This window comes from Astyanax mexicanus, chromosome 11, assembly GCF_023375975.1.
Source record: "Astyanax mexicanus isolate ESR-SI-001 chromosome 11, AstMex3_surface, whole genome shotgun sequence".
Taxonomy (NCBI): domain Eukaryota; kingdom Metazoa; phylum Chordata; class Actinopteri; order Characiformes; family Acestrorhamphidae; genus Astyanax; species Astyanax mexicanus.
This window is the reverse complement of record NC_064418.1, coordinates 33,816,499-33,840,149: the sequence shown is the minus strand read 5'-3', so window position 1 is coordinate 33,840,149 and position 23,651 is coordinate 33,816,499. Positions and strand designations below refer to the sequence as shown.

The 23,651-nt window shown below is 39.6% G+C and overlaps 2 protein-coding genes across 17 annotated transcripts in view; one reads left to right on the top strand and one right to left on the bottom strand.

The window, feature by feature from the left end:
- LOC103024662 (bromodomain adjacent to zinc finger domain protein 2B) overlaps positions 1-10,240 on the top strand; it is a 91,360-nt gene extending 81,120 nt beyond the window's left edge. For 9 of the 13 annotated variants that reach the window (XM_049485220.1, XM_022680022.2, XM_049485222.1 and 6 more), the window contains 12 exons: positions 459-518; positions 809-953; positions 1,080-1,843; positions 2,748-3,018; positions 3,160-3,315; positions 3,470-3,630; positions 4,779-5,068; positions 5,544-5,679; positions 6,891-7,037; positions 7,316-7,602; positions 8,178-8,321; positions 8,538-10,240. In XM_049485220.1, coding sequence (XP_049341177.1) covers positions 459-518; positions 809-953; positions 1,080-1,843; positions 2,748-3,018; positions 3,160-3,315; positions 3,470-3,630; positions 4,779-5,068; positions 5,544-5,679; positions 6,891-7,037; positions 7,316-7,602; positions 8,178-8,321; positions 8,538-8,694 — 2,718 coding nt within the window. In that variant the 3' untranslated portion in view covers positions 8,695-10,240. The remainder of the gene's footprint in view (positions 1-458; positions 519-808; positions 954-1,079; positions 1,844-2,747; positions 3,019-3,159; positions 3,316-3,469; positions 3,631-4,778; positions 5,069-5,543; positions 5,680-6,890; positions 7,038-7,315; positions 7,603-8,177; positions 8,322-8,537) is intronic. The other 4 variants (XM_049485225.1, XM_049485227.1, XM_049485228.1 and 1 more) reach the window with 2 other exon arrangements.
- Positions 10,241-20,393: 10,153 nt separating this feature from the next.
- The window catches only part of tanc1b (tetratricopeptide repeat, ankyrin repeat and coiled-coil containing 1b), a 168,612-nt gene continuing 165,354 nt past the window's right edge, over positions 20,394-23,651 (bottom strand). For all 4 annotated transcript variants that reach the window (XM_049484700.1, XM_049484701.1, XM_049484702.1 and 1 more), the window contains 2 exons: positions 23,249-23,349; positions 20,394-23,058 (listed from right to left, as the gene is read on the bottom strand). In XM_049484700.1, the coding sequence (XP_049340657.1) occupies positions 21,666-23,058; positions 23,249-23,349 (1,494 nt within the window). In that variant the 3' untranslated portion in view covers positions 20,394-21,665. The remainder of the gene's footprint in view (positions 23,059-23,248; positions 23,350-23,651) is intronic.

Sequence of the window (23,651 nt, the reverse complement as noted above, 5' to 3'; positions counted from 1 at the left end):
TGCACATCTTGTAACTATGGTCAAGTTTATGCCAATCGTTTCCCCAATACCCCGTACTCTGCCGAAGTATCCAGCTTAAATAAAAAAAGCAGATTCTCCTACCAGTTAATACAGGTGTCTGGTGACTAGAAACAGCTGTTCCTATAGAGATAGTCTGACATTATTGCTTTAGATGTTATGAAATGCAGAATCCAAAGCTTGTCTAAAAAATGGTCCTGTACTTTGATCCCTCAGAACTGTCTGGTATGTTTGCACTACCAAATGTTTGGTGGATATGTTTGCTGCTCATCCTTTTCGTTTACATTTATAAAAGAATATGGCAAATGGCTCTAAGGATGACAAAAAAAAAACACATTTTGTGTGAAAAAACTGCTTATTTCACTTTTTGGTTAGTGTGTAGAAGTCTGTAATGGTTGCTTCTTTTGAATGTCATTAAAAACTTTTTTTTTTTTTTACAGGATGATGATCAGACAGCCAGCTTGGAAGAACTAGAGAGACAGATTGAGAAATTAACAAAGGTAAATAAAAAATAGTCATGATTAACAAATCATGTCAGAGACTGAAATAATGATCTGCCATATTTATGTTAATCAATGTAATAATAATGCCTTTGAAGCCCAAAAAATACACAACAGCTTTTTGAAACTTACATTTGAAACAACATTATAATTCACATAATAAGAGATAATGACATAAAAAATCTGATATTTTTCAAGCATCTGCCGGTTACAGACATTGGGAAAATGTAGTTGATGATTTTAATGGTTGCTGTGTTTGTCTCTTTTTTTTTTTTTTTTTTTTTTTTTAGAACCAGAGTCTGATCCGCCGCAAACTTTTTGAGTCATCACAGTTCTTACGCTCCATGATGTTCGGACAAGATCGTTATAAGAGGCGCTACTGGGTCCTGCCTCAGTGTGGTGGTGTGTTTGTTGAAGGCATGGAGAGTGGAGAAGGTAAGACGAGTTAATGTATTTTTTTATGTTTTTTCACTCATTCACAAATAGTATTGTACTTTACAGAAGGTAGAAGTGCTTGACCTCATAAATGGTGATGGTTTTGATGTGTTTTTGCTTGCTCAGGGCCAGAGGAGCTTCAGAAGGAGAGGGAAAGGATGCAAAATGCTCCGCAAGTCCAGGTAAAAGAGGAGCCCATGGAGGTGCCTGCTGACAAAGCTCTCTGTGCCAGCCCGGAGGTGAAGAGAGAAGCACATTCCCCAGACCCAAAGCAGGAAAAAGACTCACTTAACCTTTTCCTACAGAAGCCAGACTCCTTTTCCAAACTCAGCAAACTGCTGGAGGTAGCCAAGATGTCCTCTGAGTCTCAAAGCCAGCCTCAAGGACTTCTGCCCCCTGCTGCCCACCTGCCCACAAACACTCCGCCTACATTACCCAGCAGCCTTCACACACTTCCACAGTCTTCCACCCCAAACCAGGACGTTAAATCTGAACTCACCGCTCCTCTCCTAAACCCTACATTTCTTGGCAACCTGCAGCACCAGCTCCACAGTGACCAGCTCTACAGGGCTCTGACTGAGAAAAACGCTCATTGGTTCAGCCTGCTGCCACGATCGCCCTGCGATAACTTCTCTCTGGCGAACAGTCTCACCCCTCCACCATCGTCATCCTCACCTCAGCCTTGCAATACCAAAGCACAATCACCTACCAACAACACAACTCAACCCCCCTCCTCTCTCTCTTCCAACAATAACAACCACCACACAGTCTCCGACACCAGGACCCAGTCCCCTTCTTCTATTTCCTCTGATATCAGCCAGCACTTCACCTCCTCATCCAGACCCTCTACTCCTGCAGCAATCACTAACTTTTCATTAGCTGCTCTACAGGTATGTATGGGGTTATCTGTAATGTTTATTTTAACATAATGTTAAGAGTCTCCCATTATACTCCATTATTTTTAAGTTTATTCAGTACAGATAAGTGGGTTCTTATTATATTTATATACTGCAAAAAACTTCTTAAAACGCAATCAGTGTCTGGATTCACCAAAAAAATCTTAAAACAGTAATTATTCTTAATTGTGCAGTTAACCTATCTTTATACTTATGTTGTCAATTATTATTCTACATCATCTTAAGACATTTCTTTTTTTAAGTAAATATTTTCTCTTTTCACTTTCTCTAACCTTAAAATAATTAGCTTAAATAGTAAAATTGACTAGAATTAATGTCTAATTTAGCAAAATTATAAAAATTCTTAAAGTACTGTTAGCTGGGAGTTTTTCTCTATTTGTTTCTTTCAGTGCCAGTGCAGTTAATTCTTTTTTCTTCCATTTTGCGCAGATTTAACTGAATAATGGAAAATTAAAATATGGCTCAACATGGCTCAACATTGAAGATGAGATGTAAAATTTAGCAGAAAAAGCACAGCACAGCTAGCCTACATAAGAATACAGTGGCTTAAAAAAATCAAAACTTTCTAATGAAAAAAGAGACTATTTAAGAAATTTAATTGTAGTCTTTATCTTAGTTTTTTTTCTCCCACTGAGATAGTTTTTGTGAATTTGACCCAGGTTTATTATGTTGGTTTTTAAGGAAAAGCTATGTTTTTTGTGTGGTTTTTGTTTACTTTTCAGAAATCTCCCCTGTCATTACTTGACCAGATTTACACTTGAATACTTAATAATATTTAAGGTCTCCTTAAACATTTGACTGGCTGTGCACTGTCATTAAATTCTAAATACTTGACCTGTAAATTTTCCTTAAAAAGTACTTTTGTCTCTGTCTACAGAAGCCTGGGATGCACTTGATGGGTCTGCCATTCTGTCATTGGCCCAAAGGTCTGGCTGGTGTTAATATGCTGTTTGGTGGTGTGTCCTTATCGCCCACACTGGGAAGGATATATGCTGAGGCAGAAGGAAACGGAACCGGGAACCTTTTCCAGACGCCCACTAAGAGTGAGTCTCTGGAGCGGTCCTGTGAGAAGCCCCCTGCTGCTCCATCCCCTGTTTTGGAAATTAGTAAAAACCAGGACCTGCCCTTCCCGCAGCCAATTCCAGAAGGTAAAATTCCAGATAAGAAATCTGAACTGCTGCTTTGATTCTGTCTATAGATATACAGTTCTAACTTCAATTCATTCTGTATTTCTGCATGTGTGTGTGTGTGTGTGTGTGTGTGTGTGTGTGTGTGTGTGTGTGTTGCAGAGATGCTGACTGGCTGGTGGAAGGTGTCTACTTTGGAGGAATTGAGCAGTATAGTGAATGCATGCCACTCGCGTGGGATCAGAGAGAAAGTCCTGCAGAAACAGTTACAGAAGCACATGGAGTATATAACACAAGTCTGTGCCAAGAACAAAGACGGTAGGCCCTACATGTGATAGGGTATCATATTGCTGTTGATTTTTAATAATTGCTTTAAACAAAATATTGACTAAAATTGTAGACTAACTTCAGCATTTTGTTTGGGTTTTGTGTGTGTCTGTGTGTTTGTCTGTGTCTGTGTGTGTGCATATAGCTGCTGTGATTGATGTGTGTGAACTGAAACAGAGCCAGGTGTCTGAAGAGACCGTGCTGAGCTGGTGTGTAGAGGAGCATGCCATGGATCTAGACATTGCTGTGCTGCAGCAGGTGGAGGAGCTTGAGCGCAGAGTCACCTCAGCCAGTCTGCAGGTCAAGGTGAGTGTTCTGCACCTGCACACATTACACACATCATTGGGTAGTTTTATCTGGCATCCACTATAAAACTTCTCTCAAACTCATTCACGTTTCCTTCTTATTGACTATTTTAACAACAATCGTTCAATAACTGTTACTTTGCAAGGTCTGTAACTGTACCCAATTTAAGAAACCAAACAACCCTGTTAGACATGGCACATGGTAACAATGGTCAGACAGGGTGGAATGTCTCTGATTTGTTGAACGGGCATGGGAGAGAAAAATAGCAAAAAAATTATATTGTTCAATATACAGCTCTGGAAAAATTAAAAGACTTCAGTTTCTGAAGCAGTTTCTCTGATTTCAATTTTTATAGATATAAATTTGAGTAAAATGAACATTGGTGTTTTATTTTATAAACTACAGACAACATTTCTCCCAAATTTCAAATAAAAATATTGTCATTTAGAGCATTTATTTGTAGGAAATGAGAAATGGCTGAAATAACAAAAAAGATGCAGAGCTTTCAGACCTCAAATAATGCAAAGAGAAAACAAGTTCATATTCATAAAGTTTTAAGAGTTCAGAAATCAATATTTGGTGTAATAACCCTGGTTTTTAATTACAGTTATCATGCATCTTGGAATGTTGTCCTCCACCAGTCTTACACACTGCTTTTGGATAACTTTATGCCTGCACTCCTGGTGCAAAAATTCAAGCAGTTCAGTTTGGTTTGATGGCTTGTGATCATCCATCTTCCTCTTGATTATATTCCAGAGGTTTTCAATTTGGTAAAATCAAAGAAATTCAATTTTTCTGGGCTTTTTTTCCAGAGCTGTATGTTGTATAAGTATTGTAATTATTTAAAGACCATTTTATGCCACTAATGTATTGCTGATTTTAGAATGCAGTTACACACTTTTTAAAACTTTTAATTAAAATTATATTTTTTTGACAATTCATGTCGCATGGTAGTCATGCTATTTATTACTTATCGTACAATATGACGAGTCTAAGTGAAACTGGCCTAAAACCCAAAATTAGGCTTGGCCCATTCTAAATCAGGTCAACTAGAATACCTAGGTGCAATTTAAGAATACTTTAATAACATCTGTTTGTTTGTATGTCTTTGTGATGGTGTCTTCATTCCATTATGCCTATTTGAACAGGGCTGGATGCCTCCAGAGCCGCAGTCTGAGCGAGAGGACCTGGTTTATTATCAGCACAAGGCCGTCAGTGAGAATGACAGCGAGCCAGCGGACAAATTGGAAACATCCATTGTACGGCACGCTAATAATCCTTTGGACATAGCAGTGGCACGTCTGTCTGAGCTGGAGCGGAGCATCGAGAGAAGGTACCTGAAGAGCCCCTTAAGCACCACCATTCAGATCACTCTGGATAACGTGGGTACGGTCACCGTACCAGCTCCTGCACCATCCCCTAGTGCTGATGGTGATGGGTAGGTCATTCAGGATCATAGTTCCCTCCAATACTGCACCTCACTGCCACGCTCTCAACCTCGCTCTCACTCTCTGGAGATCCCTCACTCGTGCTACTCACGCTAGTTGGACTTCTTATCCTTTTCTGACCACTTTCTACATTTTCTTGTATTCTCTCTCGGTGGCTTGCCAATACACTTTGAGGGTCTGGTGCATTTCAGCACATCTGTTTACACTTACATTTGCAAATCTATCCCTTTTTGGATTGTCCGTTGTGTGTGTTTTAGGCATGCTTGTGTTGGAAGTTCACTGCATTGTGGTTTCTGAAATCTGTGTGCGTATGTGTGTGTGTGCACTTTTAAAACATTACACTCTTGCTTTGGTGACCGTATGGGCTGTGTGTATTATGTGAGTTCAATTTAGTAGCTCTCCAACAGTTTGGAGTTGTTCCTGCTGCCTGATTATTGTTAACATCTTTCTGTTTCTCTAAAACAGAGGTGAGGAGGAACTGGCTCCAGGGATGAAGCAGTGGCGGAAAGCACTGAGTGAGGTGCGCAGTGGAGCCCAGCTTTCTCTGTGTTTGCAACAGCTGCAGCGCTCCATTGCATGGGAAAGATCAATCATGAAAGTGGTAAGGAGGGTGCATGCAACGAATCTTGCATTATTACGATGTTTCTAGTAGTTAAATAACTTTAGACCGGTAGTTTACTAGTTTACTAGATGCATAGTTTACTAGTTTAGTAAATAGTGAGTAGTATGCACTCATCAAGCACTTTATTGGGAACGCTATACTCAGTTCTTCATTGTATTGATTCCACAAGATTTTGGCTCATGCATCATGCTGTGAATTTTCTGTTCGATCACATTGTAAAGGTGGTCTACTGAATTCAGATATGTTTGCTGGAAAAGCCACTGAAGAATACTGAATTAAATGCCATTTAAAAAAAAAAGGTTTCGTGCAAAATTAATTTTTAATTATTTAAAAAAAGTTAAGTTTTTTTGGGGGGGGGCATGAAGGGACACACATAGTCAGCAACAATACTCAAAAAAATTCTGTGGCATTCAAACAGTGATTCATTGGTATTATGCTATGAATTCATGCTGTTGGTACCAAATTTTGAACTTGTTTGAATTTGTTAAGCTTCAGCAGAATTCATCAGACCAAGATATGTTTTTCTTGTATTCACTGGGGCTTCAGCTTTCTGTTCTTGGCTGACTAATGTGGCCTACTGTTGTTGTAGCCCCTCAGTCTCAAGATTCGGACTTCTGGCCTGTATCATCAGGCTTTTACAGTGGTTTGCGGTTGTTCATTATATAAGGAAATGGGTGTAGCTGTTTCTAATAAAGTGCTTGGTCAGTAAATAAATGGGGAAAACAAGACACAACCTAAAGATTTTTTGTAAACTAATTAGAACATATATTTAAGCAAACTTTTATGTAATGCAATTGGCAACTGTACCCTTGGAATTTCTATTTTGTAATTTCAAGCAAATTAGTTGTTCTTAAGTTTTAACAATTGTAAGTTTTAAGAGTTTAACAGGTTAAGAATTGTGGTCAGGATTCACTTAGAACTTAATTTACCATATTAAAAAATCTGTTGCACTATACCTTGTGTTAAGTTGTGCCTTGCTCTCCCTTCTTAGATTTTGTTTATTTGATTTAGTCATAAGTTCCTAGACAGCTTGTACAACATGTATAGCAAGGACATGTGTGTAAGATCAGGTGCTCACTCACAGGTATTGTAAGAAAGCTATACCACCAGGCATATAATGTATAGTGAGGATCCATGGTAATTAGCATTGTTGCTGAGTCTCAGTGCTGTGTGCTGTGCTGTGGTGTTAGTACTGCCAGATGTGCCGGAAGGGGGACAATGAGGAGCTGCTGCTGCTGTGTGATGGCTGTGATAAAGGATGCCACACATACTGCCATAAACCTCAAATCAGCACCATCCCTGAGGGAGACTGGTTCTGCCCTGCTTGCATAGCCAAGGTTAGGGAGGCAGTGTTCTGATATTAAACCATCGCAAAACACACATTACAGTGCAATGAAACTTGTGAACAGATGATTTAATAAAGTGATCTGCTGGTACCTTAACTGCATGTACATAATAGCAGATAACAGATTACTTGAAAAAAAAAAAGACAAAAACACTCCAGAATTCTGCCCAGATGCTTGCACATCTTCTGTCCTTGTTTTAGTTGTTCTTAGTGATGATAAAAAAGAATGGGTTTCTTTCTGTATAACTTTCTCTCACTGACCCACTCCAGGCGAGTGATTCATCCCAGAAGAATAAAAAGCAGGCCAGCCGGACTAGCGGAGGGGCAAAAAAGCCATCCGAGGTCAAGCGCAGCAAGAAAGCATGTGTAGCAGGAGAGGGCTCAGAAGAAGACTCGGCCAGCACCAGTGCCAGCAGCACACCCAAAAAAGGGACAAAGGAAACAAAGAAGAGAAAAACTGAGAGCTTGTCCACGGATGCTGCCCAGGAGGAGAGCTCAGGACAAGTCAAAAAGGCCAAAACAACACGAGACAACAGTAAAGACCTGGAACTCTGCAGGTAGTTTGACCTAAAACTGCATTTTCTGACCAGTCTTTTGTTATGACCAGCCGAGTGTTATATGTAGTGAAATTAATTTTATTAATTTATTATTTTTTCAATACCAGAGGGAGTACAGTACAGTACTGCTGATGAAATTCAGAGTCATTCAGACCAGTCCAAACCATTAAAAAAAACGTTTTTTTTTTTTTTTTTTTTTAGTTAAACACTACAAAGCTTTCAAATGGGCTATTTTTGATTGAGTAATTCACTTTACAATCTAGCAAGTGTGGAAAAGGCTATGCTTAAACCTCTTAAACCCTACTTGTTTTTATTTATATAAACATGTAATCATATCATTACCATTAAATCATGGGGTGGTTTCCCAGTCAGTTATTAAGCATTTTGAATGGAGATTTATTGTTTTTTTATTTCTTTTGAAAGGAATATAGTCTTTAAACAGGCTTAGTCCCTGTCTTGAAAATCAAACATAGGTCTAGTTAATACCCTGTTTTAGAGCCCAAACTGCCTCAGACATTATTAAAGAAAATGTTGCCAGGCCTGGGATACTTAATGTGTCTGTGATTACTGTACAGGTTGCTGTTGGCAGAGCTGCAGTCTCATCAGGATGCCTGGCCTTTTATGATACCAGTAAATCCTAAATCAGTCCCCGGATACCGCAAGGTCATCAAGAAACCAATGGACTTCTCCACCATCCGTGAGAAACTCTCCAACAGCCAGTACGTATCTCGGCACAAACCTTTTAATGAAACTGAGAATATAATATACATAATATTTAATGGATAGATTAAAGATGACTTTGATTATCCGTGATATTTATATGCTTTTTTCTCTTTCTTTCTGTCTAGTTGGGATTTCTGTATTATAGGTCTCCTTACTTTGCACTGGAATTTGCTCTGTTTTAATCTTTACCTCATTGTGTTCTCTGATTTCAGATACCAGAATCTAGAGACCTTCATCATTGATGTAAACTTGGTTTTTGATAACTGTGAAAAGTTTAATGAGGATCATTCTGATATCGGACGTGCAGGACACAATATGAGGAGATTTTTTCAGCGGAGATGGACGGAACTTTTAAAACAGATTAACTAGAACTGGCTGCAAGTCCTTAACCTCAGTACACAGAGCAGCTTTCTGCTGCTGTTTCAGATCTGTGATCAAAAAATGCACTCATCTGCAGACGTCTCTGTTCACAGGAACACTTGATACCAGCGTTTTACCAGTCTTCTTTACTGATGGTGGATGCACTTAGATTGCTACAAAACAAAATAGGGTGTTTTTTGTGCAATATCGGTTTTGTTTCTTTAAAGAATTCCTTCACAGCCCTTATTCATTACAGAATACATCTGCCTGTACATATTTTACTATTTGTGTTGTTGCTTTTTTTTAATAAGCTTTATTACAGTGAATGTATTTAATTTTTGTTAATTATTTATGATTAAACTGGTCTTCATTTTCTATGAAAAGGAGGAAATGTAAAAAAAAAAAATCATACTGAATGTGCTGGAGCTTCGTGTTTTTGTTTGTTTTTTGGTCCTGAAATAAAAATCAGTATAAAAAAATGTTTACATTGTTTGGTGCCTTAGCGGTACCAGTAGACACATTACTGTAATACAGAACTTGTGTACAAAATGTGTTCAAACTATTCAAATGCTGAGACTACTACATGTGTACATAGTGTCCATTTATGTTCATACTTGTTGTGGCATATGTATGATGTGTACATAATGTTGCAAACTTCCTTTATGCCTTAGATTTACTGATTAATGTTGAAATTATTTCACTCTGATATAGACTACAGTATTACAGTGTTTATGGCGCTGTTCAAACCCTAAACACTGTGGTCTCTTTCCACTTTCCTAGTGGCCTAGTCCTCTGTTAACACTGAAATGAGTGCATATTTCTCTTCTGTTTAGAAATCTTGAATCTGTGGTTCTCAGTGCTACTGATGGCGTACCCATGTCCTGCACATGTCTGTGTTTTCTATGCTCTAGTTCCCTTTGATTTAGCTCCTGAATTATAATTAACTCATTCATTTGAGTGTGTTCAGATAGGAAAAGTGAATGGAACATTTCTGCAGGACAGTCGAGCTCCAGGAGCAGACTGAGAACCAGGGTTTTAAATCACACAAAACTGACAGACCTCAACTTTTCCCCTTCTGATCAGATCCCCCTTCCCAGTGCGGCTGATCTCTGAAAACAAAAATAGACCTGGAACATGAAGGCCTCTGATGTGCTCACAGCCTGCCAGCACATCTTTTACTGTGTCTGCTCGCAGGACTCCAGCACGCTCAGAGAATGCTAGTTCTGAGCCATGAAAGCAGAGACATGCCACATGATGATTGAGATTGAGACCTCCCCTGTGACCAGGCATGGACGAGCCATGATGCAGCGCCTTCAGAATTCCTGAAGCATCTTTCCTGTTAGCTTTGGCCACAGATACAAGGCTGTCACTAATTCTCTGCTCATGCTGTCTTTTCCATCATGCTGTGATAACTTTTCTTCCAGAAGACCCTCATGGGAAGAAAGGTTTTCTGCTGGTGCTGTTGTAAAAATGTAGCATCCCGGTCTAAAAAGTTTTATTTTAACTAGTGTTGGGAGAGACCCAAACTTAATAAATGATGTTTCTAAACTTAGAATGCAGTTTGTGGTTATGAATTCGTCTCATTCTGACCATTTTGATCGTCTCAGATTGTCCGTACATAAATGTTGTGTTTTACTTTAAATAGAGAAACTAAAAGGAAATGTTTCGTGCCCTTTTAGTTAGTTTTGTAAAGGAGTTAGGTCTACACTGTATGCCTGATAAACAAGGTAAGTATGATATACTGTCATTAACATGTCACTAATGCATTTGATGCTGAAATAACAAAGTAGATACTTCTTCAAAGGCACTACATGGTCCTTAAGGTTATGTTGTATACTTTTACCTAAAAACAAACATTTTAGGGTATTGGGTATTAGGGTATTTTAGTATAATGCATAGAAGGGTTAAAAAAAAAATAAGTCTAATTTTCAGGCTCTAGTGCCTACTCTATTAATATTACGAAAAAAAATAAATACAAATACCGCTTAGAAAGGATGAGTTTCTTTCATTTTACCAAACTAAAAACCTCTGGAATATAATCAAGAGCCATCAAACCGAGCTGAACTGCTTGAATTTTTTTGCACCAGCAGTGGCATTAAATTATCCAAAAGTAGTGTGTAAGACTGGTGGAGGAGAACATGCTAAAAAACAGGGTTATTCCACCAAATATTGATTTCTGAACTCTTAAAACTTTATGAATATGAACTTGTTTTCGTGTGTGTGTGTGTGTCTGCGCGTGTTAGATGGCCAGATGACAAGATTCAGATTGGCTTCTGGTGGGCAGGACAGCCAGTTAAAAATATGGATGATTTTCCAGTGTGGAACAGCAGGTACTGTGTGCTGTCCACTGTACCAACCCACACACTGCACGGTGCGCCCTCACTAATGTTGCTTCAGGCAGCTTTATTTAACCTGATTTGTGTTCTGATTTAATGTGACAAAAACACACCAGACAAAAGCAGGATATTTTTTGGACAAAACATTAGTTTTGACATTTAAGTGTCTTTTAATGAACATGGATGGTTGTTAAATTTAATACATTTGACCAACAGACATACAAAAAGTATTTGTCTCCTTACAAATTTCTTTCGTTTTTTCCTTTTTTTCATACTGATACTTTTTTGATTATCAAATAAACTTTAATATCAGACAAGGATAAGCTAAGTAAATATAAAAAGCACTTTTTAAATTATATTTTTATTTAATAAAGGAAAACAAAAAACTATCCACACCTATTTAGCCCTGTGTGAAAATAGTTTGCCCCTAAACCTAATAACTTGATTGTGCCACTTTTGGCAGCAACAACTGCAATCAAGCTTTACCGATAACTAGCAACAAATCTTTCACATCTCTGTGGAGGAATTTTGGCCACATTAGAGGGTTTTTTCAAGCATGAACTGCCTATTTAAGATCATGCCACAGCATCTCAATCAGACTTTGACTAGGCCTCTCCAAAACCTTTATTTTGTGTTTTTCTTAAGCCATTTAAAGGTGGACTTGCTTGTGTGCTTTGGATCATTGTCCTGCTGAAAAACCCAAGTACACCTGAGCTTGAGGTCACGAACAGGTGGCCAGACATTCCAAAAAGACTTCTGTGTTTGGTTGTAGAACAGTAAAACTACATTGTCCGCCCTATTAAAGCTCCAGCCATAAGTTTAGGATGATTGGAAGTGATGATGGGGATTCAGAGCTAGTCATTAGCATCAGTATTCCAGGATCTTGTGAGAAGCCTTTTTACAGACCTTCACTGTGTACTTGTGATCATAGCAGGTAGATGAATTGACTTGATATTAATGGTTTCAATAAGAGGAAAGTAATAAATATACACAGACTTTTTATATCTGGAGCTCATACCATATATATTAAAGAACAGAACTGACGAATTACATCTGTCCTGTAGTAGAACAAGTAAAACAGAGTGTGTTTTAAAGGTGTAATAGCTCCTTGTTCTGTGCACCACTTTATAGCTGCTTACTCATGCAGGTCACTCTCTGCCCTGCCTCTCTGTTGCTGTGGAAACAGTCCCGGCTAGTTGGGATGTGCACCCCGTGTCACTTCCTGCTGGGAGTCTGCTGGGCAGGCTTTTGTTTCAGATAAAACACACACACACACCTACACAGAGGAATAAGTAGCAGTCAGTCACAGGGGGGCTGTGATATCTTTTTTGTTGTTGTTCTTCTTTAGGAAATTGGCAGTGCTGCTGAGTGAAGTGTGTGGATGGAATATTCATGACAATGATTTTGTGGGTTTTATCAGTCTCTGCTGCATGCCTGTGTATTTAACTGATAGAATGGACTGTTTGATAGACTGTTTCACACAGTGGGATCTCAAACTGCAGCCCTCAGTACTGACACTAAGCCTGTCCCTGCACAGCCTCGTCATGCTGTACCATTTTGAACCTCTTGAACCTTAGGTTTTATTATTCAGTTATGAATCTTGATGCAGAAAATATATATATTTAAGCATATATTGTGACATTGATGTAGTTAAGAAAGGTGTATAGCAACTATGAGGTTTAAATTGTACAGTGATATTAAAATGTAAATAATTGTGAAAGTGTGTCATGATTAGACAAAATACAGCTCTGGAAAAAAGTAAAAGACCACTTAAAATGATGAGTTTCTTTAATTTAACCAAATTTAAATTCTCTGGAATATAATCAAGAGAAAGATGGATGATCACAAGCCATCAAACCAAACTCAACTGCTTGAATTTTTCCACCAGGAGTAAAAAGGCTTAAAGTTATCTAAAAGCAGTGTGTAAGACTGGTGGAGGAGAACATACCAAGATGCATGAAAACTGTGATTAAAAACCAGGGTTATTCCACCAAATATTGATTTCTGAACTCTAAAACTTTATGAATATAAACTTGTTTTCTTTGCATTATTTGAGGTCTGAAAGCTGTGCATCATTTTTTGTTATTTCAGCCATTTCTCATTTTCTGCAAATAAATGCTCTAAATGACAATATAATAATTGGGAATTTGGGAGAAATGTTGTCTGTAGTTTATAGAATAAAACAATAATGTTCTTTTTACTCAAACATAAACCTATAAATATCAAAATCAGAGAAACTGATTTTTTCCAGAGCTGAATATTTTGTAATAGACTTTTTTAATCTTTTGGATATTTCACAGGTTGTATGTGAAGCTTTTACACACTCTCACTACACAGTTACTCCCTATTCTGTCCTGTGCTTTTTTCATTCGATGGTGAAATGCTTGTATCTGGGTAAGTTGATAACACCTGATATTCTCAAGGCTTTTAACATCCTTGGAAAATGTATTACAGTTTTTGACCACTAGAGGGTTCTGTCCTCTCACATTATGATTTTGGTTTTATAATATTTTAGAAAGTAAGGAGGACGTATTGAGTTTCTGTTCATTATCATACATATTTGTCTCACCAACCATATTTATTGAGCTTTAATGAATAAAATTATACCAGAGCTTAACACCTGCATATTAAATAATACTGTCAAATTGCATAGTTTAAAGTGATGTTGGATGTAGATGTTTGTTTTAATGTCATTCTGCAGTTCAGTGGATAAAACAGTCCTTATTTACATTGCAGTAAGTAAAACATGCCAGACGTAACATACCTGTGTGTTGTGTGGTACACTCTTTTCATATGCATTGTATGCAGTAAATAAAAGCATGTTCTTGGTCTTTTTCATTTTCTGGTTATTTGTATGCACATCTTTTCTGCAGAATGAGGGAGTTGTGCTTCACTCTCTAGCACAGCATGAGCAGTGGGTATTTTGTCTCTGATTGAGTCTCTCACTGTGATCCTAAAAGCTGATCTTCAGGTGATTCTGTGTTTACCTTCCTTCTCCCTCTTGTTTTTTCTCTCTATCTGGTTTCTTTTCCACTGGACCAATGATGGCCACTGGCTCTATAGATAAAACAGTGAAAATCTTGAGGAGTGTTGATGCCATATCAAGGGATTTCTGAATTACAGCTCTGATATAAAACTACAGAAATGTTCTGATTAAAAAAGTCATGAGCAACATGACAGTATTGAGACCAATACATGCGTTCCGTCTGAATTCCTTAATTTGTCTTTGAGACTGAAAACTAAATGGCAGTACATTTTTTAGCCTAACTCATCAAACACTGAGGGAGCTAAAACTGTGACAGCTATGTTGGAAACAACACAAACATATGTATTGTAAAAATGATTATAGTTATAAGGGTTAAATTTATAAACAAGTATAGACATGTTTATGGTAAAGGTTTTAAGACCATCTCCAAGCAGCTTGATGTTCCTCTCTTCCTGGCTCCTCCTCCCTCGTGCTTCCTATTTTCATTTCCCAACCTTTTCGTTTCCCACCCGTTTTTATTTTCCACCCGTTTTTGTTTCACACCCGTCTTCGTTTCCCAACTCTTTTTATTTCCCACACGTTTTCGTTTCACACCCCTTTTCATTTCACACCCCTTTTCGCTTCCCATCTCTTTTCATTTCCCACCCGTTTTCGTTTCACACCGTTTTCGTTTTCCACCTGTTTTTGTTTTTATCCTATGATTAACAGTGTTAACAATAAATTTACATCACTGTAGTAAATCTGAGTATAAAGAAAGTTACCCACCACTACTAATCTGATTCAACATCTGATCTCAAAAACACTAAAACAGTAAAACTATTAAAACATGAACATGATGTTAAATTAAAAATCAGTTACTGCAAATAGAAGTAAAACACCTTTTTCTTCCTTCATCCAACCGTTTTTTTTTTTAATTATATGGTGATGAAATGTAAAATGCTGATTCAAAAGCCAGGAGGTTGAGGACATTATGGTGATTTAACGTTAAAATTTCGACGTTAGCACAACCATTAAACATTAAATGTTGATTCAATGTTGAAACAACAAAATACATTACTTTAGTCATATTTAAAACACATTTTAATGTTGAAGGTCGGTTGTGTGCCAGCTGGGTGGGTTGTGGTCTAAAACTAGTGTACCTGTTCAGAGCTTATCAATACATCTCACCTTGTTTTATTAGTCTCTTCTCTGACACGTTCACAAGCCTTCCTGCAGGTGAACATATGCGTTCTTGCCTGAGCGGATGACCTTTTGAGAGCTGAGTGCATGTCAGATTAACCTGCCAACTGACCGGGGTTCACATTACCCCAGCATCATTTGTATTACAGAGCAGGTGAAGATTCTAATTTGTTATGCTGACCGGATTCAGAATGGAGCTCATTAATGCTCATCATGAATGAGTGAGAGAGAGAGGACGTGTGTGTATATGTGTGTGTGTGTGTGTGTGACCCTGAGTTCTGTTGGGCTGCTACACTATGCCCTGCAGTTCAGTCTCAGTGCCATGCTGACAGATGGCACAGAAGCCTGGCTCTGAATCTAGAACTGGCACTGCTGCAGGAGGAGCTCGCGCTCCAAATACACCACAGAAAACTCTCCTTGTGTCCAAAGATCATCCGGACGCAGCCGCTCGGATCACTCGTGCCTGTCAGGGTTACAGATGATCGTTTGCAGTGCAGTCAGTTTGAGTACCATTACGCTGTCTAGATTTGATTACAGCTTTAATGGACTCGCTCGCTCTGCCTTTATCAAACTCTAAGATATTGACAAATAAGGATTATGACTAAGAGAGTGCTGTTGCTCACATCACAGAAAGATGGGCTTTTAAGCATGAGGTTTATGCTGCTGACGTATCCGTTGTTAATGGATGCTACAATGAACAAAGAACTATGCATTACACATGATGCCAAATAATGCATTTATTGAGTATTTGAATTTGCTATTTGATGTATAAATAGTAAGCATGTAAATGTTAGCTAGAAAAGATGTTTTTCCTTTTATGGAGAGGAAAACTGAAAGCCCTGCTTTTATTAGCTGGTTTACGATACTAGCAACAGATTGCAAAATTCAGTTACACTGTATGGATAAAAATAGTGACACCTGCTCATTTATTGTTTATTCTTAACCCTCCTGTTATGTTCATTTGTCAGAACCAGCAGTGGTGTTCCGGGGTATCTGAAAAAAATCCTAACAAGCAGTGTGAATATTTCATTACTAACTCCATTGCTAAATATTATCAATATAATTCATATTTAGTGCAGTAGTGTTCCTTACCTATAACAGGTAATGGTTTGATTAGGATAATTCACTTATTTGCCATACAAAACATAATGTTCAACCTTTTTATAATGTTTCCCTACTTTATTACTTTAGCAAAACCTACATATAAAAGTAGTTTTACATAACATTGAAACATTGAAACCACCAATGTTCTGCCGAGTTGTGCTGCCTTGTAAAACCGTGCTCCCCTAGTGTATATTTAAGGTCTCGGTAAAACACAAAATCAACTGGAGATCCAATTTAAACCTACAGTTACTTACACAAGATAACTAATGCTAACTAGCTGGTGTAAACAGTGTCAGCTCTTCTGCATCCTGGCTTTAGCTCTATCTGTGAGTGGTCCTGAGCCTAGGTGGGCGAGGCCATCAACTCACGAATTGACGTAGAACTGGTGCTTTTCCTGATCGACTTGTTTTTCTTTAACTAGCTACTGCAGACAATGGGGGTTCAAGAACAGAGTCATATGCAACAGCCATATACAACTCTGAGAGACCTATAGTATTCCACAAAGAACAAGAAAAAATAGATTTTAGCAGAATGAGAAAAATAGTTTATCCTGTTGTATTTTGTCTACTATCCAGAGATCTGCCAGGCTTTCTGCTGGATTTTGGAGCATTGATGTAAATATTTGGTTGCATTCAGTGACAAGAGTGTTAGTGAGCTCAGGGTGTTGGATAATCACCATCCTACCTCATCTCCACCTTCTCAGTTCATCCTAAAAGTATTGGATAGTGAACCACCATTCCAGAGTTCCATTGGTCAATAGATCAATGCTGGCGAGTATTATAACATTATGTAACCTCTACATTCAATGTGTTTAAGGTCTGGAGATTGGGGTGGCCATGACAGGGTCTTGATTTGATGGTTCTTTAACAACACTACCAAAGCAGAAGAAAGCAAGTTGTTTTTTTTCTAGGATAACCTTATGTGACTTGATTCATGCCTCCTCTAACCATCTAACCATCTAACTCCAGTCTTTTGTGGTCCAGTCATTGTGGTATTTAGCAAACTTTAGCCTGGCTCTTCGTAGCTTCTCATTGTGATGAAGGGCTATTATCTAGTTGTGTGTGACTCTGAACCTGTTTTAAACTGTTCTTTCTATGCATTTCACCCCAGCTGCCATTTGCCATTCTTTTTGTAGGTCACTTGATATCATCCTATAGCTGCTGACTGACAGACTGAAGTTGACGGTCAATCTACAAACCTTGAACCCTATTAAAAAAAAACTCTGGAATATAATCAAGAGAATCCAAAAAGCAGTGTGAAAGACCGGTGAAGCATAGTAAGACGCATGAAAACTATGAAGACATGGAACACCATCTTTTCTAGAGAACACTGCTTCACAGGGTGAATTTATACCCCTCTTACACACAAAAAGTTAATCTTTCTCTGCTGCAGAGAGTCCTTTTCTATTGGTGAAGCTGTAGGTGTGCATTTACACATCTGTGTCAGCAGTTGGGTACAGCTTAAAAAAGACTGAATGAATTCATTAGAAGGCAAGTCCACAAACATTTGGACATGTAGTGTATCTGAAGGAGGGGTAGTGTTGAGGGAGTGCTGCATGCTGGGATTCATAAGTCTCACCCTAAACTACTCCACGGCTATTGGTATGAATACACCAATCGCTCTGCATAGCGTAGCTTGCAGCTGTTCACTCTGGCTCCAAACAGAATTCCACAATACTGCCTGATTTCTGCTCTGCTGTGGGAAGCCTCAGCTGGCTAAAGCTTTAGTGAAGAAAGCTAAAAGAAGTCTGTGAGCAGCTCCTGTGTGAAGTCTGTGCTTTGCAGTGTGATGCGGCCTTGTGTATTCACAATGGCTAAATGAGGTTTTAGGCTGTTATCTGTCAAATAATCACGTGCAGGTGTGAGAGAGGAGGGGTAATCATGGCTTATTATTTCTGTCGCTTTGTATCCGTCCCAGCGGAGATGCGAGATTCTCGTTTTTGTTCTTTTTTTTGTTGTTGTTAGTTGAAAGAATGTACATGAGAAAATGCAGTAGGGTTTAAATGCTTATCATTCTGTATTCAGTGCCATTTGCCTTTGTGTCTTGTCTCAAGGACTCTCCTGTGCTTTTCTATCTGTGCACTCTACACTTCAGTGTGTATTTGTTGTTCTTTTTCATGGGTTCTGTAGCTGAGGATTCACTGCTATTGGAAGATGATTGGGATTGGTTGAATGCATTACAGTAATAGTTGCTGGGCAGATGTGTGTTGTGTAATTTGAGTGAAAGGTAGGGTGCTGATTTAGCATTCCTCTGCTGCAGTCTCTGGTGGTGAACAGGTTTAAACCTGGGGTGGTGATGATCCTCTGATTGCTCTATTAGTTGGCTTTTATCTCCACTGAACAGTTCCAGTGCTGTCTGGGAGGCTCCCCTGGGACACTAGCGAGTGTTCATTAATTAATTGAATTTAGCAAGATGCTGAAGTCTCACAGTAATCTATGTAATGTACTCAACACAGCTGCGCTGGCCCAACTGCCACTTAGCAGTGTGAGTGTGTGTGGCTACTGCTGACTGGGTACTGATTACAAACACAGCCCTGCTGAGAGAGAGGCTAAATGAGTGAGAAATCAGTCTGAGACTCCTGCCTGCTTTCCCTAACACATTCAACCTCAAGATTATCACAAGATGGTAAGATGAGCATCACTTTGAGGAATCCACATCTCAGACGGAGCAGAGAGAACTAAAGACAGTAAGTAACTCCAAGCTGCTGCAGTGTTCCACACTCCGACTGCTGTGAACACCATTTTACTGGTGGGAGGAAACCAGGCTGCAGGCCCAATTCCATCTCCAGCACAGCTGGGCTTCAGAAGACCTGCCAGACAGGTGTGCTTGTAGATCTCAGTCTTGATTCAAGCTGTCAAGTTCGGCAAAACAGCTTCACAGTGGAATAGAGTGGCACATACTGCTGGAAAACTGTCTTATCAATCAATGCCTGTCTGTCATTCCTGGGTTCTTCTGAGTTCTTACATGACCCACAAGAGAATTGTAGTATTTTGCAGTGGTTCTCCACTCTTGTAGATTTCCGCATTACAGATACGGAAGTGCGCTATTTTCCCTAGAGCAAACTAAACATGCCTTTATAGCTGAATCTCGGAGGAGATCAGTAAGATGAATCACACAAGCGCACACACTAAATCTCTTCACTGGCCTGTCTATGAAACTAAATGTAGGCAAACTCAGAGCATATTCCTTTTCTGTAGGATCAGCTCTCTTTCTGACTATGAAATCTGAAATGCTTTATTCGCAAGAATAAAAACTTACATGGCTGATAAGTTTGCACTGGTTCTCACTACAGAATCCTGGGGTTGACCCTCAGGAGCTGGAGGCACCACTATGCCATCATGGGGTCTCGTTTGGTCAAACTAGCATGGCGGGTTAGTCAACAATGAAGAATTTTCATGGGCATGATGGAGTAAGAAGTAATGGAAGTAAGAACCTCAAGAACATGTGGGGGCTAGTGCGTCTTGGGGGTGTTACAGCTTGGAGAAATACTGTTCCCACATGATTATAGCTGCCCTTGCTTCTCATCTCTCTCTGTGGAGAAGGAGAAGCCATTGCTATCCTTAGCTTTCTGGCTTAGTGTTAGCTGGCTATGGCTAATGTTTGGCGACAAGTTAGCCGAAAGCCTAGGATATATAGTTCAGCGCACTCTAGTTTGGTAACTAGTGAGTTACAATGAGTGTTAAAACTGTTTTGGAGACAAGCTTATATTCTTGCCGAATGCTGCCATATTTAGGAATTGTCGCCTGGTGAGGAAGTGGTTGGGTCTGCTCTGTGGACAGTAGTATAAATCCTTGGCAGCATCAACTAAAGTTGCTTCTGAGCGAGAAGAGATGTTTGAATGACGTGCTGCCTATTGTTAGAGTGCTTCTGAGAAAAAAAAACGTTATGTAATGTTACTATAGGTGTAATGATCAGATCTGAAAGCTCATTTAGGCTTGCTTACTATTCAGCTTTAATTTACGCTATGGAGTAAAGAGTAGTGCAGGCAGATGAAAGCAGGTGTTAAATATGCTGAATTTACTGTAGACTTAAAAGTGAACAGTGTGCTTAGTGACAGTGTAGTGGTGATGAGTTGAGCTGAAGATAACGGCAGTAATGCAGGGTAGCTGTTTAACAGTGGGACTTTTTATTTCCTGTTGATGAATAATGGCAGTAATGCATCTTTACAGCATGTGATTAAAGAGAGTACAGTTCCGCACATTACTGAAACATGGCGACGATTGCAAATAACATACTTAACAAAATAGAACTGCTTGCCCCGAAGCCTAATATCTCTCATATTTTCACTGTATACTGTATTAACTCTTTTATTAAAAATGGCAACTGTGACATGCACTTCAGCCCATGTGATCTCCATATTTATAGATCTTCTTATTGAAATTTAAAAATCTTTTTTTTTATTAGCTGTGCAAAAATAACTATATAAAATATATTGCTTTTACAATTACCAAGCCAGAGGCGCTGTAAATAAATTATCCTAGACAGCAAAACAACAAGCACATAGAAGTAGAGAAATTCAGCTTTTAACATTAAATGAGCAAATCCATATGTATACTATACAAACATACAAACCAGGTATATATATTTTTTTTATAACCTCAAACATCTGAAACGACCAAAATAATGTGCATGAAATAAAACTCAAAAATACACAGAACGGTTTTCTCAACAAACCAAATACATTGATGTAGACCTTCACGTAAACAGGCTAGAAAATGCACACTGTTACTATTTACAGGCTAGAGCAAATTCTCTAATCCAGTCCTGGATGGAGTTCAGTTAAGTGTTTTATTTTTTATTTTGTTTTTAAACACTTAGCATCATTTTGTTAAGAACTTAATGACCATTACAGCTGTGGCTTCATACAGGAACTGAGACTCATTGCGCTAGTGGTTAATGATCCTACTCAAACCACAGGAATGTCTCTTATTATTGACCTCTTCTGTCATTCTGATATTAAATCACTCATTCCTATCTAAATTTGTATTCGTTTGTCAGCACCAGTGATACAGTAATCTTATTTAGAGTCAACTGCATAAGCTCCCATGTGAGTGTGTGTTGTAAGTGTGTGTGTGTTTTGAGCACTTGACAGATTTGCAGTCATGGTTTGTAAAGTGCTGTGTGTTGATTTCTGTGTGCCCTGTTTCAGTGGTTAAGTCTCCAGTGTGGCTGAAGCATAGTAAGCAAGAAGCCCCTTAGCGAACACTTTTGGCTTTACTGGGACAGACAGAACAAAACAAAAGAGAGAAAATAAAAACAAAATACTTTCATTTAATATTAGAGGTGTGCGTGTGTGTGTGTGTCTGTGCATGGGTGTCAGAGAAAGTGTGAAAGAGAGTGCGGGCTATAGGTTACGGTTGTTTTCTGAATAGGCTCTATACATTAGACTCGATAAAGGATCGCTTTGGTTTCATTGAAGCTACATGAATGGCAGGATTATCTCGGGCTAAGCTGGGGTGCTTGGGCTTACTGTCCGTGTAGGAATGCGCCATGGCAACAGCTGGCTTGGATTCTTTGTAACAGGTGGCGGCCTGGCAGAACTTGTCGTTGAATTCTTTAGCGTGCAGGCTGCCGTTGTGCAGGCTCCCGAGAGCAGCTCCCTGAGAAGAAGCCTTGAGCTGCTCGTGGTAAGTGTTGCTGGGTTTGGAGTATGCTAACTCACAGTTCACTCCTGCTGAAGACATAGTGTGGCTGTCTGAGGAGTGAGTCTGCCAGCCACGAGACTGAAGGCACTGCTGCTGCTGTTGCTGAAAGCGTGCCGTCTTGTCCATAATGCCCATGAAAGGTCTGGGTTTGTATTCCGCAGTTCCTCCCTGTGCTGGCTTGCTTTTGTCCACACTGGTTTTGGTGCGAACATCTGGGCCTTGAAGCTTCCCACTGTCTGACAGGCTGCTGCTGGATGCCAGACTGCTGGTCGAGCTGGAGACCCTCATACTACCTGCCTGAGACCCAGAGCCCGAACCTGCTCCCTGCGCTGTCTCTTTTCTAAGATCCTGTGATCCAGGTGCTGCTGACAGAACCAGACCTTCCAAAGAACTCACAGAATGGGCCGAGAGTCTCTCTGGAGCCCTGCAGGAGCTTGAGGAGGAGTATGCCTGAGACAGGAGGATACCTTCACTTTCATGATGACCTGTGGCAGTGGTTGCGTGGCCTAATTCATCACTAGAGGCAGGTAGAGGGCTGATGTCAATGCCTGGTCCTGCCTTCAGCATGTGGCGTCCAGGAAGCGGGCTTGAATGGCCATGGGTTTGAGACTTACTGCTGGCTGTCGGCTGTGTAGAACTTGCCTGGAGGGAGATTAGGTGTTGGTTGGTTTTAACAATTTGGGCGTGTTTGGTGGGCTGCAGAATCAGGCTTTTGTGGGCCACCGGCTCCCGCTGGTGTTGCCTCTGGCTTTGTCTGTGGGAAGGAGAGCCCGGGCGGCCGGATTGTTGACCGTTACCCACAGAGTCCGGCAAGGTCCGATTAAATTGGTAGATGTTCTGCGCCCAGGGCTCAGCTCTGGAGTCAAGCTGAGAGGTCTCCTCTTCATCCAGGTCCCTCCCCAGACTGTTAGACTCCGTCAGATCATCTTCCTCCCCCTCTTCACGCTCACGGTCTGAGTCGTGGTCACCTTCAGACTGATTTGATGCCCCCTGCTGTTTGTTTTGGGCACGCTGCATTTGTTTGCACTCCTCCTCTACTCTGGACAGGAGTCGCCGGATCTCACGATTGTTGGGGCAGAGCTTAGTTGCCTCATGCAGATCAGCTAATGCTGCAGTGAACTGCCTATTAGGAGAAAAAGAAAAATTAAAGGGGTTAGTAAAAGGTAAATGACAAAAAGGAGATGATGAAGGAGCTATGAAAGGAGGACAGACATAAAAATGTATTAACCATGATAATGAATGCGGTCATGAATGCTTTTTACAACAGAGTGTGATTAATGTATTCATGGTAATAGAGAACTTCTTGTTAATACCTGCTGCTCCTCTTAGCCCGGGCTCGAGCATAGTACGCTTCATAGGACTTAGGCTTCAGCTCCAGTGCCTTTGTGGCAAACTCCTCAGCCATGCCAAAGTCCTATGTGTGTAGACAAACAGGAACAGTGTAATTAGCATATACTTTAGATAAGGGTGTGTGTGTGTGTATCAAATACGCTGTTTTAATCTCCATAACTGTATTAGTATTATAGCTTATTAGTATTATAAAGATTTTGGGAAGAATGTCACCATACTTTCAAACAAATCCTATACCGTCAGCAGTGCTACTTTGCGATTTTAAGAGAATACAGGTCCTCTTATACTATTTGAGGTTGGTTGTGCCTCACTGCACTTAGATGGCTGAATAATTGTAATTGCTCAAAACAATAGGTGTTATTATTA